This window comes from Archocentrus centrarchus, chromosome 1 (genome assembly GCF_007364275.1).
Source record: "Archocentrus centrarchus isolate MPI-CPG fArcCen1 chromosome 1, fArcCen1, whole genome shotgun sequence".
In the NCBI taxonomy this organism is placed as follows: Eukaryota; Metazoa; Chordata; class Actinopteri; order Cichliformes; family Cichlidae; genus Archocentrus; species Archocentrus centrarchus.
In genome coordinates, this window is record NC_044346.1 from 16,634,750 (window position 1) to 16,648,627 (window position 13,878).

A 13,878-nucleotide genomic window follows, 5' to 3' on the forward strand; every position below is an offset into this window, starting at 1 on the left:
TGGCAAAGCTGGTTTATCTTGAATAAACTGGTGCTTCCTTCAGACCTCATTGGTCATTATCATCTGGGGTTTCAGGTGAAACCACTGAGACCTTGCCCCACCTGAAGGTGTTAGTGGGGGTTGAGGCACCTGGGAAGGAATTTGGAGACTGAATTGCAGGGGGCTGACAGCTGCTGTCTTAAGCGACCACCTCAGAAATGGAACGGTCATGTAAAGAAAGCTCTTAAAACATGTGGTTATGCCAGCTGGGCCTTCATCAAATCTGCAAGGATGTACAGGAAAGAAGATCAGACACCAACTAGGGAGGAAGGGAATTACAACAGAACAACATTGTCATCCATTATGTAGCAGGTTTGTCAAGGAAACTGAGGAGAATTTTCACCAAACATGACACCTGACAGGTATTTCAGATGTCCTCAATACCGCGCATGATAAGGTTGGGCGAGGTCTCACAGTGGGCTCACCCAAAACCCCTGATGGTAATGAGCCACACCTTTTTTCATACCTTGGCTCATGTGATGACACATGAGTTTAAATACCTGGGACTCTCCAGCTTTTGGTTTTAGAACTGAAGAAACCTTTTGGATAAGAGGTGAAACCTCTTTAAAAAAATTTAAGAAGTCCAGTCCTCTTTGAAAGCTCTTGAGATTACCACAACCTGGATGACTGAGAATCTGCAGACTTATGATAGAACAGTTATTCTAAGGAACTTCATCTCATTGACAAAGGTAAGAGAGATGTTTTTCAGAGGATTTCATTTAGAGATTATGCCACTGAAAAAATACATTAAGTTCTTAAAAGTCCCATTCATTATGATGCCACAATTTTATTTAAATGTAATTCTCTCCCCACAGGAATTGACCACATTCAAGAGGGAAAATGGTGGTGTATGAAGTGACTGTATTCACTGGAGACTGTGTTAATTCCACCACTTTTAACAATGTCTTCATTAAGCTGGTGGGCACAGATGGGGAGAGTAATCGAAAGTGGCTCATGAGCCTGAAAGGGGCTTCATCCTTCATCAGAGGAGCAGTAAGTCTGGAATATCCATCTCCATGATCAAATGATTCTCAGCTTTCCTACATATTATACACGTATGAGTCCTGTTTGTGGAAAATAAAGGGATCACTACCTATGACTCACGGCAACAACATATGTACCACTATATTTAAGTTAAACTCTTTCACCATAAAAATTGCCAAAGCAAAGAGTTCACTTTATGAACCGCAGTAAATTCTAGGATCAACTGTATCCTCATGTCTCACAGCTCAGTATAAACTATTGTCATTTCTTCAGGTATCAAGTTTTACTGTGTCCTGCTCCACTTCCCTTGGAAAGCTTGTGCTGATAGAGCTAGACAAACAGCCACTGTTGACAGATGATGGTTGGTTCTGTGCCAAGGTGGAGGTGAAATCCCCAGAAGGAGACACCTACAACTTTCCCATCTATCGCTGGATCACTGACAACAAGGTGCACCGCTTCAAAGATGGAAAAGGTTTGGGGAAATATGCTCGTCTTAATTTTGTTCAATGTTCAAGTCTCTAATGGGGCCAAAGCAATTTCCATATGCATCAAATTTACAAGAACAATTTAAAACCTTTTTCTCTTTTAGCTCTGAGAGTCTTTGAAGACAACCATCATCTTGGCAGGGACAGCCGGCAGCAGGAGCTTAAGCGCCGAGAAGAAGACTTTCGGTGAGAACTCAGAGCTTTTACACAGTTTAGTTTGAAGGCCCCTGACACTGCCATGCAAATGCTCTCCAGCTATAGATGAATGATATTAATGATACTTAAGGTTAACATTAAACATTACAATATATTGTTTGTCTGCTCAGAGTAATTAAAAAAACATGTTGCAGAGCAAATTATGTATATATTATGTATTTGATAATGTAATTAACCTCATCACTCTGCTGTTTCATTGTTTTCTCAGTTGGGATGTGTATGTAGAGGGAATGACGCACTCAATGAAGGCAGAAAACCTAAATTCACTGCCGTGTGAGGTCCGCTTCTCCTTCACCAAAACCACAGAGTTTCTCTACACTGCTTCCACGGGGTGACGTTCTAATATTTTACGTATTTCTTTCTTCACTTATCAAAACTACATTAAGCATCATAAAGATCAAATGACAAATGTGTTCTTCTTTTTCAGACTGACTGAGCTAAAACTGAAGGGACTGGATAACTGTAAGAAAAAGTGGGATGATATTGAGAGCATCCGTCAGGTGTTTTGCTGCAAAAAGACTGCCATATCAGGTACTGTACTGACATTGTAGCATAATGGAGTGCTTATACTTTATGCATAACACCATGTATTTAACTGCTAGCCTAAAAGTATTCTTATGATAAGCTGTTAGATTTTATTGAATAATGAGCTGTACATTAGACAGTCTGTTCTGTAAAGCATATATATTTTTATGTGTGTATATATTTATTCAATTATTTAAAAAAATACAAGAATGTAAACTTTCATTTTATATTTTGACAGATTTTTTAAAAAATGTAATGTAATGTGTTTGTCAATACATTTACTGGAAGATCTTACAATTTTATATACATTTGACATAAGACTTGGACTGTCTCAGACACTGAACTTCTGACACAAATTCATGAATTGAGCAGATTTTTGTAGCCTACAGTTTAAAAAATGATGAATTTAAATGTTGTTCTTTTTGCAGAATATGTTCAAGACCATTGGAAAGAGGATGCTTTCTTTGGCTACCAGTTTCTAAATGGTGCCAACCCCATGTTGATCCAGCGTTGTACAGCCCTGCCCAGTAACTTCCCTGTCACTGATGACATGGTGTTCCCCCACGGTCGGTGTAGCCTGGCAGATGAAATGAAGGTGACTGTCTCACAAAAGTAGAGAAACCTTTCTTGAGTCAAGTACTTGATCTTTGTAATATTTGATCAAATAATTGCACTTACACATTCACTGAGCACGGGTCATATCCAGACTGTTGCAATATTCTGAACTTTCATCAGAAAGGAAACATATTCCTGTGTGACTACAAGCGTTTGGATGGACTGAAAACAAACACCATCAATGGGAAGAAGCAGTACTTGATGGCGCCTCTCGTCCTGCTCCACAAAGCTTCTGATGATAAACTAATGCCGATTGCTATTCAGGTAATTCAGACACTAAGTTTTATTTTTGTAGTACTTACTCACAATGACACTCCTCAAGCCCCATTATTTTCTAAGGCAAAGACCTATAATATTCAAGGGAAAACCCCAACAAACAGATTAAAACAGTTTTCCCTTTCCCGTTGAGCAAGCACTTGGCAACAGTGGGAAGGAACAACTTCCTTTTAACAGGAAGACACCTGCAGCAGAACCAGATTCAGGGAGGGGCAGCCATCTGCCGTGACCAGTGAGGGGAAGAGAAAAAAGAAGAGCATAAGAAGGCACTCAAAAATAACACTAAGATATAAGTTGGATTATCTGTACCTTAATCAATACTCTAACTTGTTAATTTTTTTATAAGCAATTGGGGTGCAGCTACCATAGCCTATAGTGTAACTGGACACCAGCTATGAATTTTCTCTGCTAGGAAAGGAAGTCATTATTTATTTCTGCCTCAGACTTTAGCTTTGTGAAAAAATTCATCCTATAATCATGGCCAAGTTGCTGAAAGCACAGTCTGACAAGTACATAAATCAAGTCAGTAGTAGATGTCATATTTACTGAGTATTTAAAAATACCATCAACAAAAACACAGTAACTAAAAGCAAAAGCTGCTCTGAAGAACTTCATGCTCTGACCTCTCAGTTGAAGGGATTCAGTGGAAACTGCCCATAAGGGAACATCAGAGTATCAAACTGAAAAGATAAACTTGGCAAACAACAGTAATGGAAAATTCATCAGTACTGACCAGTACCTGCATGGATTGTCTGCACCAAATGACCCACTTTGCCCTTTCTTCTACAGCTGAAGCAGACTCCATCAGATGACAATCCAATCTTCCTTCCTACTGATTCTGAGTACGACTGGTTGATCGCAAAGATTTTTGTGAGAAGTGCCGAATTCAGCGAGCATCAACTCAATGTTCACCTGCTGCGCACACACTTGCTGGCTGAAGTTTTTGCAGTGTCACTGCTGCGCAACGTGCCCATGGTTCATCCTCTGTACAAGGTAACTGAAGTTTGCTGAAACACAGTATTTCTGACTTTCTTATCAATTTGTATATAAAAGGCAGGTGACTGTTCAGCAGTGTGCCTCAGCACAAAAAGCAAAGCACATAAATACACTGCCTGGCCAAAAAAAAAGTCGCCACCAAAATAAAGGTCACACACTTGGACCGCCTTTAGCTTTGAATATGGCATGCATTCGCTGTGGCATTGTTTTGAAAAGCTTCTGCAGTGTCACAAGATTTATTTCCATCCAGTGTTGCATTAATTTTTCACCAAGATCTTGCAGTGATGATGGCAGATTCTGACCACTGCGCAAAGCTTTCTCCGACACATCCCAAAGATTCTCAGTGGGGTTGAGATCTGGACTCTGTGGTGGCCAATCCATGTGTGAAAATGATGTCTCATGCTCCCAGAACCACTCTTTCAGAATTCGAGCCCAATGAATCCTGGCATTATCTTAGAATATGCCCGAGCCATCAGGGAAGAAAAAAAATCCATTGATGGAATAACCTGGTCATTCAGTATATTCAGGTAGTCAGCTGACCTCATTCTTTGAGCACATAATGTTGCTGAACCTAGACCTGACCAACTGCAGCAACCCCAGATCATAATCCAGGTGGTGACTTTTATTTGGCTAGGCAGTGTACCACATATGAATTTAAAGCTCAAGATAAGTACTATATAATGCAGTGTGCACAATATATAATAAATTGTTGTGTTGCTTTCCCTCAGCTTCTCAAACCTCACACACGCTACACTCTGCAGATCAACTACTTAGCTCGAAATCTTCTAATTTCCAAGACTGGATTTTTCACTCAGGTATGAAGAGACCAACACTACACCTTTACCTAAAGAATGTTTTCTTTTTCTGTGTCATGTACATTTGTCTTTAACTGTGAGCTGCCTGTTCTCTAGTTTGCAGCATCTGGTGGAGAGGGCATGATTACATTCCTGAAGAGGTCAGTGTCCTCAATAACCTACAGCTCCCTCTGTATGCCAGATGACATTGCTGAACGCGGCCTGGAGGCTGTGCCAAACTTCTACTACAGGGACGATGGACTAAAGGCTTGGGATATCATCTACAGGTGCCATAGTTTTTTTCTGTTCATGTGTATGGCCTCTTAATTATGCTGTTAAGTTGCTGTAATTCAAAGTTTGTAAATAATACAAAACATCCCACTAACTTCCAACTCAAATAATAATCAATAAAACATAACTCCATCCACTCTCTATCCACAGTCAATGAACACTAAAACGATCAAAAGAAATATGTTTTTTTTTTAACCTTTATTCACTCAGGAACTGAAACTCTTGAGGTTAAGAAGGTCTTTTGCAAGAGTGCACTGTGCTGACATAGGCTGGGTCTGAACACACCTCCTTATTCAGTGGTTTTTCATTATTTAAAAATTGTCTGCATTGTAGATCAATACTAAAGTCATTCAAACTATGAAGAAATACATATAGAATTATTTAGCAAACAAAAAACTGTTAAACAAACCAAAATATGTTTTATATTTTTGATTCTTCATAGTAGGTACCTCTTGCATAGATGACAGCTTTGCACATCCTGGCATTTTCTCAGTCAGCTTTATGATTTAGTCACCTGGAATGGCTTTCAGTTAACAGCTGTGCCTTGTCAAGAGTTGATTTCTTGAATTTCTTGCCCTCTTAATGTGTTTGAGACCGTCAGTTGTGTTGTGAAGAGGGAGAGTTGGTATCCAGTGAATAGCCCTATTTGAGTAATGTTCTAATCCATATTATGGCAAGAACCACTCAACTAAGTAAAGAAAAATGACAGTCCATCATTACTTTAAGAAATGAAGGTCAGTAAATCCACAAAATTTCAAGAACTTTGAAAGTATCCTCAAGTGCAGTCTCAAAGACCATCAAACGTTATGATGAAACTGGCTCTCATCAGGACCGCCCCAGGAAAGGAAAACCAAGAGTTACCTCTGTTGCACAGGATAAGTTCATCAGAGTTACCAGCCTCAAAACTCGCAAGTTAACAGCACCCCAGATAAGAGCCTACCTAAATGCTTCAGAGAGTTCAAGTAGCACACACATCTCAACATCAACTGTTCAGAGAAGACTGCACGAAACTGGACTTTATGGTCGAATTGCTGCAAAGAAGCCATAACGAAGAACAACAAGAGGAAGAAAATGGCTTGGGCCAAGGAACACAAGGAATGGACATTAGACCAGTGGAAATCTGTTCTTTGGTCTGATGAATCCAAATTTGAGATCTTGGTTCCAAACACCATGTCTCTGTAAGACAAAGAAAAGGTGAGCGGATGGTTCCTACATGTGTAGTTCCTACCGTGAAGTATGGAAATGTGATGGTATGGGGGTGCTTTACTTGTGACACTGTTGATGATTTATTAAAAAAAATCCAAGGCACACTTAACCAGCATGGCTACCACAGCATTCTGCAGTGACATGTCATCCCATCTGGTTTGTGCTTAGTGGGACCGTCATTTGTTTTTCAAAAGGACAGTGACCCCAAACACACCTCCAAGCTATGTAAGAGCTATTTGACAAAAAAAGAGGGTGATGGAGTGTTACGTCTGATGACTTGGCCTCCACAACCTGATCTAAACCCAGCTGAGATGGTTTGGGATGAGTTGGATCACAGAGTGAAGGCAAAGCAGCCAACAAGTGCTAAGCACCTCTGGGACCTCTTTCAAGACTGTTGGAAAACCATTTCAGATGATTACCTCATGAAGCTGATTTAGAGAATGCCAAGAGTGTGCAGAGCTGTAATCAAAGCAAAAGGTGCCTCCTTTGAAGAATCTAAGTTCCATTTGTGTGTATGTGAAGCAAAGGAGTTAGTATAAGACTCCTAAAGTTTTCTATAATTTAAACAATCCTGGAGTCTACAATTTGTATACAAATCTATGATGAAAGCACGTTTTACACAGTGTATCTCCATTTCTCAAAGGTTTGTGGAGGGAATTCTCAGCTACTACTACAAGACTGATGGTGAGGTTCAGAAGGACTCTGAACTTCAGAAGTGGATTTTGGACATTTTTGAACATGGATTCCTTTCTCAAGCAGTCACAGGTCGGCTTTAAAGAATATTTCAGTCATTTTGATAATGTTGATTTATTCACACTGTATATGATTATACTGCAAGTATAAATGTAACTTTTGTTTGGTCACTTAAATGCATTTAAGCGATGCAGTTAATTTTTTCTCCTTTTAACAGGAATTCCTCAGCGATTTACCTGTGTGACTGAATTGGTCAAGTTTGTCACCATGGTGATCTTCACTTGCTCAGCCCAGCACGCAGCTGTGAATGCTGGACAGGTGAGTCCTTGTATAAACCAAATTCTGAACATTGTTTAAAATGTGAATTAAAACAGAATGCAATGATTTGCAAATGTCATAAACCCACATTTTATTCACAATAGAAATAGAAAAAATATCAAATGTTTACAGTGAGAAAATGTAAAAAATTTTAAGTATTGGCTCATTTTGAATTTGACGGCAACAACAAGTCTCAAAAAAGTTGGGACAGGACCATATTTACCGCCATGTTGCATCCCCTCTTCTTTTAAATGCATTTATTGCATGCAATTCACGGTCGTAGCCAAAAAAAAAATTGCATGTGTGTTGACGGGTGCGGGCTAAGTAGCATTAGCTTGCTAATGCTAAATGCTGTGCTAGCTTGCTAATTCAGTGAGGGTGAACAGTTGGATAATATTGTGTATGTACTATTCTCTGATAATTGTTGGTCCTACAGGTCATTGAAGGCACCTGAATCTAATTGGACCATGTGACTTGATGACAATAGGGAGTGTGGATCCCTGTAGTCTGTGTTATGATGCTCTGAAAATAATGTCACGTTTCCACTAGTACATACTCAGTGTGGCTCGACTCGACACGTTTGTAGGCTTTTCCATTAGGTCCTGGTACCAGGTACTTTTTTAGTACCCACTCAGCCAGGGTTCCAAGAGATCTGATGTGATCGGAAAATGTGACGTCGAAGAACAGTATTCCGCTGATTGGCCAAGAAGTGTCGTCACTAGCTGAGTTAACAGAGCAACTCCTTCACCAGCTTCAACAGTGCCATATTTAAAACCCGACAAAGAAAATGGAGGCTCGCAAACCACTGGGAGGCTCGGTTGAATGCCCAGACCGACGGTTTGTAGCGGTAGTTTTGCAGCAAGAGTGCCATCTGAAACGCGCACACAGCATACGTATTTTAATACTTAACAATGATAACTTTCATCCATTAAAATGTTGTACCGGGGACTTATGCATTATGACGACAGAAAACTTGCATTAGCGACCGTTAGCTTGCCTCTATCTCAAAATTGTCCTTTGAGCTCCCTTTTTTTTCCTACTTCCCCCTCGGTTTCACGCTGGTCGCTATTTTGCCCCCACAAAATCAAGCGTGAACAGGACTGTCATGAGATCACGCATGCACACTATGAACGAAACTGGCTGTGCCCGGTGGTAGATTGCAAATTGTGGTGAAATAATACTATAGTGCTGGGATCTAGCCAGAAAAAAATTCAGTCTAGTATCGATGACGGGGTGGTGTGTGCTGGGTGCGTGCCTGCTTGCTAATTGTAGTGATAGAACAGTTCTGATAGCAAACTGGTGAATTTCTCAGCCCGGTGCAAGACGACCTCAGCATGGTGCAGCACTGGGCAATCAACCACTGGCTAGAATCCTGCAATTAGTTGTCCTTAAAAATTTGGGAACTGAGGAGACCAGGTAGTGGAGTTTGAAGATAGTAATGTTGTTTGATTCTTGTCTGACAGAGGAGTCTATTTGCTCAACAGTCGTGGATCTTCTGTCATATTTTTCGTTTCATGATTCCCCAAATGTTTAAACTTGTGAAAGGTCTGGACTGCAGGCAGGCCAGTTCAGCACTCTTCTATTATGAAGCCATGCTGTTGTAATAGCTGCAGTATGTGGTTTAGCATCGTCTTGCCAAAATATGGAAGGCCTTCCCTGAAAAAGACATCTTCTGGATGGGAGCATGTTGCGCTAAAACCCATATATACACACACATGTATCTTTACTTCTGAGAAACTCTGTCTTTTTTAATACTCTTGTTATATCAAATCATGCTTTTGACCTATTGCCAATTCATGTAATTAGTTGCAAAATGTTCAGTTATTCTTCAGTTATCCTTTGTTTGTTCATTAAATGCAGTATGATTATGGTGGCTGGATGCCCAACACTCCCATCTCCCTGCAACTTCCACCACCAACCACAAAGGGGACAACAAGTGAGGCCATGATGCTGGCGACCTTCCCTGACGTCAACGTAACAGTTCAGGGCATGGCTGTTGTGTGGCTACTCAGCAAGCAGTCCAGTGACTTTGTAAGTGGCAAAGATTTCATTAAAAATAAAAAAATATTTTTGTTCAACTTTTGTTTTAAAAAAAACTACAATTGTACATAATATTGGTGCAAGCCTAATATACAAAGCATCATTCTCATCAGGTCCCTCTTGGCCATTACCCAGAGGACCACTTCACTGAGGAGATTCCCCGCAAGATAAAGGATTTTCAGAGGAAGCTTGAAGATTTAAGTGGAGCCATCAAAGCCAGAAACAAGTGCTTAGAAGTGCCATACACATACATGGATCCAGCAGAGGTAGAAAACAGTGTGGCCATTTGAATATTAAGACTTCCTCAGCTGTGGGCCAAATTCCGTTTCTTCTTCAAATGAGAGCAGGGAAAGAGCTCTAAGTTCTGATTTTAACTGAGGAAAAAAGCAAAATGAACTTACCGTTTCTGATTATTGTAGAGTGATCTGTGAATTTTAATAATCTGTATTGAAATGTGATTGTTTTTAAAACATTAGAATCTTCAATCATCTTCTGATTTTGAATTTCTTTCTGAGTCAGTTAATCTATTGAACATACTGTATAAAGACATATTATATAAAGATAGAAAGATGCTTTTGCTCCCAAATTTACAAGGATTGTGATCCCATTATTGAATTAATCATTAAACTTTTGTTTAATAATCAAAAGAAATGTTGTTTTGTGCTCTGATGCCTTAACACAAAGTTTTTTGTAACAGCTGTTTAGTGAACTTGTAAAATATTAACAGTTTAACCTCTGTGTGAGGCTACTCTTTCATGTAGGCCAACAAGCACTTGGAAATTTCTTTGTAGAAACCTTTTTTAATTGGTTTTTGTTTTCATCATACTGCAAATCGTCAGCTCTCATTACTATAAATTTGCTGCATTTTGCATTGTACAGAGCATTATTTAAGGCATGACACAGATAAATCACACATAGCTCACAAGCATTGACAGCACTGCAAAATACAGTGATGTTTAAATAGGGCACTGTATTTAGTGTAGACAATAGTTCATTGGCCACAATGTGATTGTATCAATCTAATATTCACCCACTGGACACTTTATTTAGGTACATGTACTACTTTAGAACTTCAGTACTCGCCTTTAGAACTGCCGTAATTCTTCATGGCAGAGATTCAAGAAGTTGCTGGAAACATCCTTAGGAGATTTGGTCCATATCGACATGATAGCATTACACAGTTGCTGCAGATTTGTCAGCTTCACATCCACGATGTGAATCTCCCATTGCACCACATCCCAAAAGTTCTCTATTGGATTGAAATCTACTGACTGTGGAGGCCATTTGAGTACAGTGAAATCATTCCAGTTTGAGGTGATCTGAGTTTTGTGACATGGAGTGTTATCCTGCTGGATGCAGCCATCAGAAGTCATAAAGGGATGGACATGGTCAGCAACAATACTCAGGTAGGCTGTGGTGTTTAATTCAATTCAATTCAATTCAATTTTATTTATATAGCGCCAAATCACAACAAACTGTCACCTCAAGGCGCTTTGCATTGTGGGTAAAGACCCTACAATAATACAGAGAAAACCCAACAGTCAAAACGACCCCCTATGAGCAAGCACTTGGCGACAGTGGAAAGGAAAAACTCCCTTTTAACAGGAAGAAACCTCCAGCAGAACCAGGCTCAGGGAGGGGCAGTCATCTGCCGCAACCGGTTGGGCTGAGGGGAGAGAAAGACATGCTGTGGAAGAGAGCCAGAGATTACGCAAGACTCAGTTGGTAGTAAGGGGCCCAATGAAAATATCCCCCACATTGTTACACCACCAGCAGCAGCCTGAACCACTGATACAAGGCAGGAGGGGATCCATGCTTTCATGCTGTTTACAGCAAATTCTGACTACCATCTTAATGCTGCAGCAGAAACCAAGACTCATCAGATCAGGCAACATTTTTCCAATCTGTAGCCCATCTGCTTCAAGGTTTAACATATTGTGCATTCAGAGATGCTCTTCTGCATACCTTGCTTATAATGAGTGATTTTGTGAATTACTTGAAGCAGTTTGGTACTTCTCCTTTGATTACTAGCATGAACAAAGCAATTTCTCTAATAGCCTGCCTAGCACCAACAACCATGCCAAGTTCAAAGTTTAAATCACCTTTCTTCCCCATTTTGAAGTTTGAACTTCAGCAGGTTGCCTTGACCTACATGCTCAAATGCACTGAGTTGTTGCCAAATGATTGGCTGATTAAATACTTGTGTTAACAAGAAGCTGAACAGGTGTACCCAACAAAGTGGTCTGTGGGTGTATATAGTAGATTACCTACACGCATTATGTTACACTAATATTCTGATTTTAGTGTAACACTTAACGCATCTCAAATTTGATCTAAATTCAGTCTACTACAGTAAATTAACCCACAAGATCCCACAGTGACACCGGTGTCACAGTTCTGCATGTCAAGGAATTTTCCTGAAATAAGTTTGTAGTTTAAAAGATTTTTGAAATTCTGTATAAATTTTCCTTGAAAGGGAAATGTGTGGATTCTTATGGGCTAAATCACATTTCATTTTACATTAGTAGAGCTGATGTGGCACAGGTGAGTAGATCCTGACAATTAATAATACATACACTACTGTATATTGCCCAAGTATTCTCTCACCTGCCTTCACACACATATGAAATTGAGTGACATCCATAAGGTGTTCTATCAGGTTGAGGTCAGGACTCTGTAGGCCAGTCAAGTTCTTCCACACCAAACCCACCGCATGTCTTTATGGACCTTGCTTTGTGCACTGGTGCACAGTCATGTTGGAAAAGGATGGGATCATTCCCAAACTGTTCCCACAAGGCATGAAATTGTGCAAATATCTTGGTATGCTAAAGCATTAAGAGTTCCTTTCACTAGAACTAAGGGGCTGAGCCCAACTCCTGTAAAACAACCCCGCATGATAATCCCCCCCCTCCACCAAACTTTACACTTGACACAGTGCAGTCAGACAAGTACTGTTGTCCTGGCAACCACCAAACCCAGACTCGTCCATCAGATTGCCAGACAGAGGAGCGTGATTCATCACTCCAGAAAACACATCTCCACTGCTCTAGAGTCCAGTGGTGGCGTACTTTACATCACTGTATCCCACGTTTTGCATTGCATACACTGGTGATGTAAGGCTTGGATGCAGCCACTCAGCCATTGAAAACCCATTTCTTGACGCTTTACATGCTGTTCTTGAGCTAATCTGAAGGCCACATGTTTGGAGGTCTATAGTGACTGACTGCAGAAAGTTGGCAACCTCTGTTCACTCTGCATTTTACGTGGTGTACCACTTCACTTCCACTTTGTCATAATACCACTAACAGTTGACTGTGGAATATTTAGTAGTGAGGAAGCTTCACGACTGGACTTGTTGCACAGGTGGCATCCTATCACGGTACCAGGTTCATTGAGCTTATGAAGCAGCCCATTCTTTCACAAATGTTTGTAAAAGCAGTCTGCATGCCTAGATGCTTGGTTTTATACACCTGTGGCCATGGAAATGATTGGAACCCCTGAATTCAATGATTTGGATGGGTGAGTGAATACTTTTGGCAATATAGTATTATCACACATCTCCACACTAAACAAGGAAAAAAATTAGACTAATGGACTAATGTAAAACTAAGAAACACTCAGATTTTAAGTTAAATTTTAGCACTGTTTAATGGACAATGTCAAAAACTGTCTAAATAAAAAGGTATTTGAAACTATTAATTGCATTCTTCAATAATGAATGCTGCTTAACTGTGTGGCATCATGCATTATGAACACTGCACATTATACTTTAAACAACGAAGAAAAAAAAACAAAATAAACTGATGCTAAATATATGTAAACGATTTACTGCAAATGATGTTTACTCATCATTAATAAAAAATAAATTGCAACTTAAAAGTGTGGTGCATTGTGTGCCATATTATTAATAATGCTCATTGTTCTACAATTCATGACACGCATCTCAATAAAAGTTAAAATCCAAAATGATAATAAAAAATACAATACAAAAATCCATCCAGCCATTTTCTTCCGCTTATCTGGGGCCGGGTTGTGGGGGGCCGCAGCCTGAGCAGTGAAGCCCAGACCTCCCTCTCCCCCAGCCTCCTCCAGCTTACGCCTTATTCAGACTTCAGCGCTGAGTCTTTGCACAGCTACAACATAACCTACGTAAGTGGCCGATGTTTTTGCCAGCATTTATGCTTGTGCAGCTGCATTGTGTGAGCTAATTACCTTTCATTCGTGTCCTGGTGTTTTACCTGCGGTGCCAAGAGAAACATAAAATGCTGGGATAGTTTCCCCTCCTGGGTTCTACTCTTTGCTATGGTCAGTTTTGTTTAAAGTGCAAACACATTTGTCCCTCTAGTTTTTTCACATCTTTGTAGCCGGAAATGTACGGAAGAAAATGACTGTTTCTTGGG

At 40.0% G+C, this 13,878-nt stretch overlaps 1 protein-coding gene across 1 annotated transcript; it reads left to right on the top strand.

Annotated features, from left to right (window-relative positions):
- Positions 1-879: 879 nt before the first annotated feature.
- LOC115785815 (arachidonate 15-lipoxygenase B-like) lies at positions 880-9,768 on the top strand. The gene is made up of 14 exons (XM_030737702.1): positions 880-1,032; positions 1,297-1,495; positions 1,613-1,694; positions 1,933-2,055; positions 2,152-2,255; positions 2,678-2,844; positions 2,985-3,128; positions 3,930-4,133; positions 4,865-4,951; positions 5,048-5,217; positions 7,071-7,192; positions 7,338-7,438; positions 9,299-9,469; positions 9,592-9,768. Exons 1-14 carry the CDS (start codon positions 880-882, stop codon positions 9,766-9,768), a joined length of 2,004 nt encoding a protein of 667 aa, XP_030593562.1.
- The last annotated feature ends 4,110 nt before the right edge of the window (positions 9,769-13,878 follow it).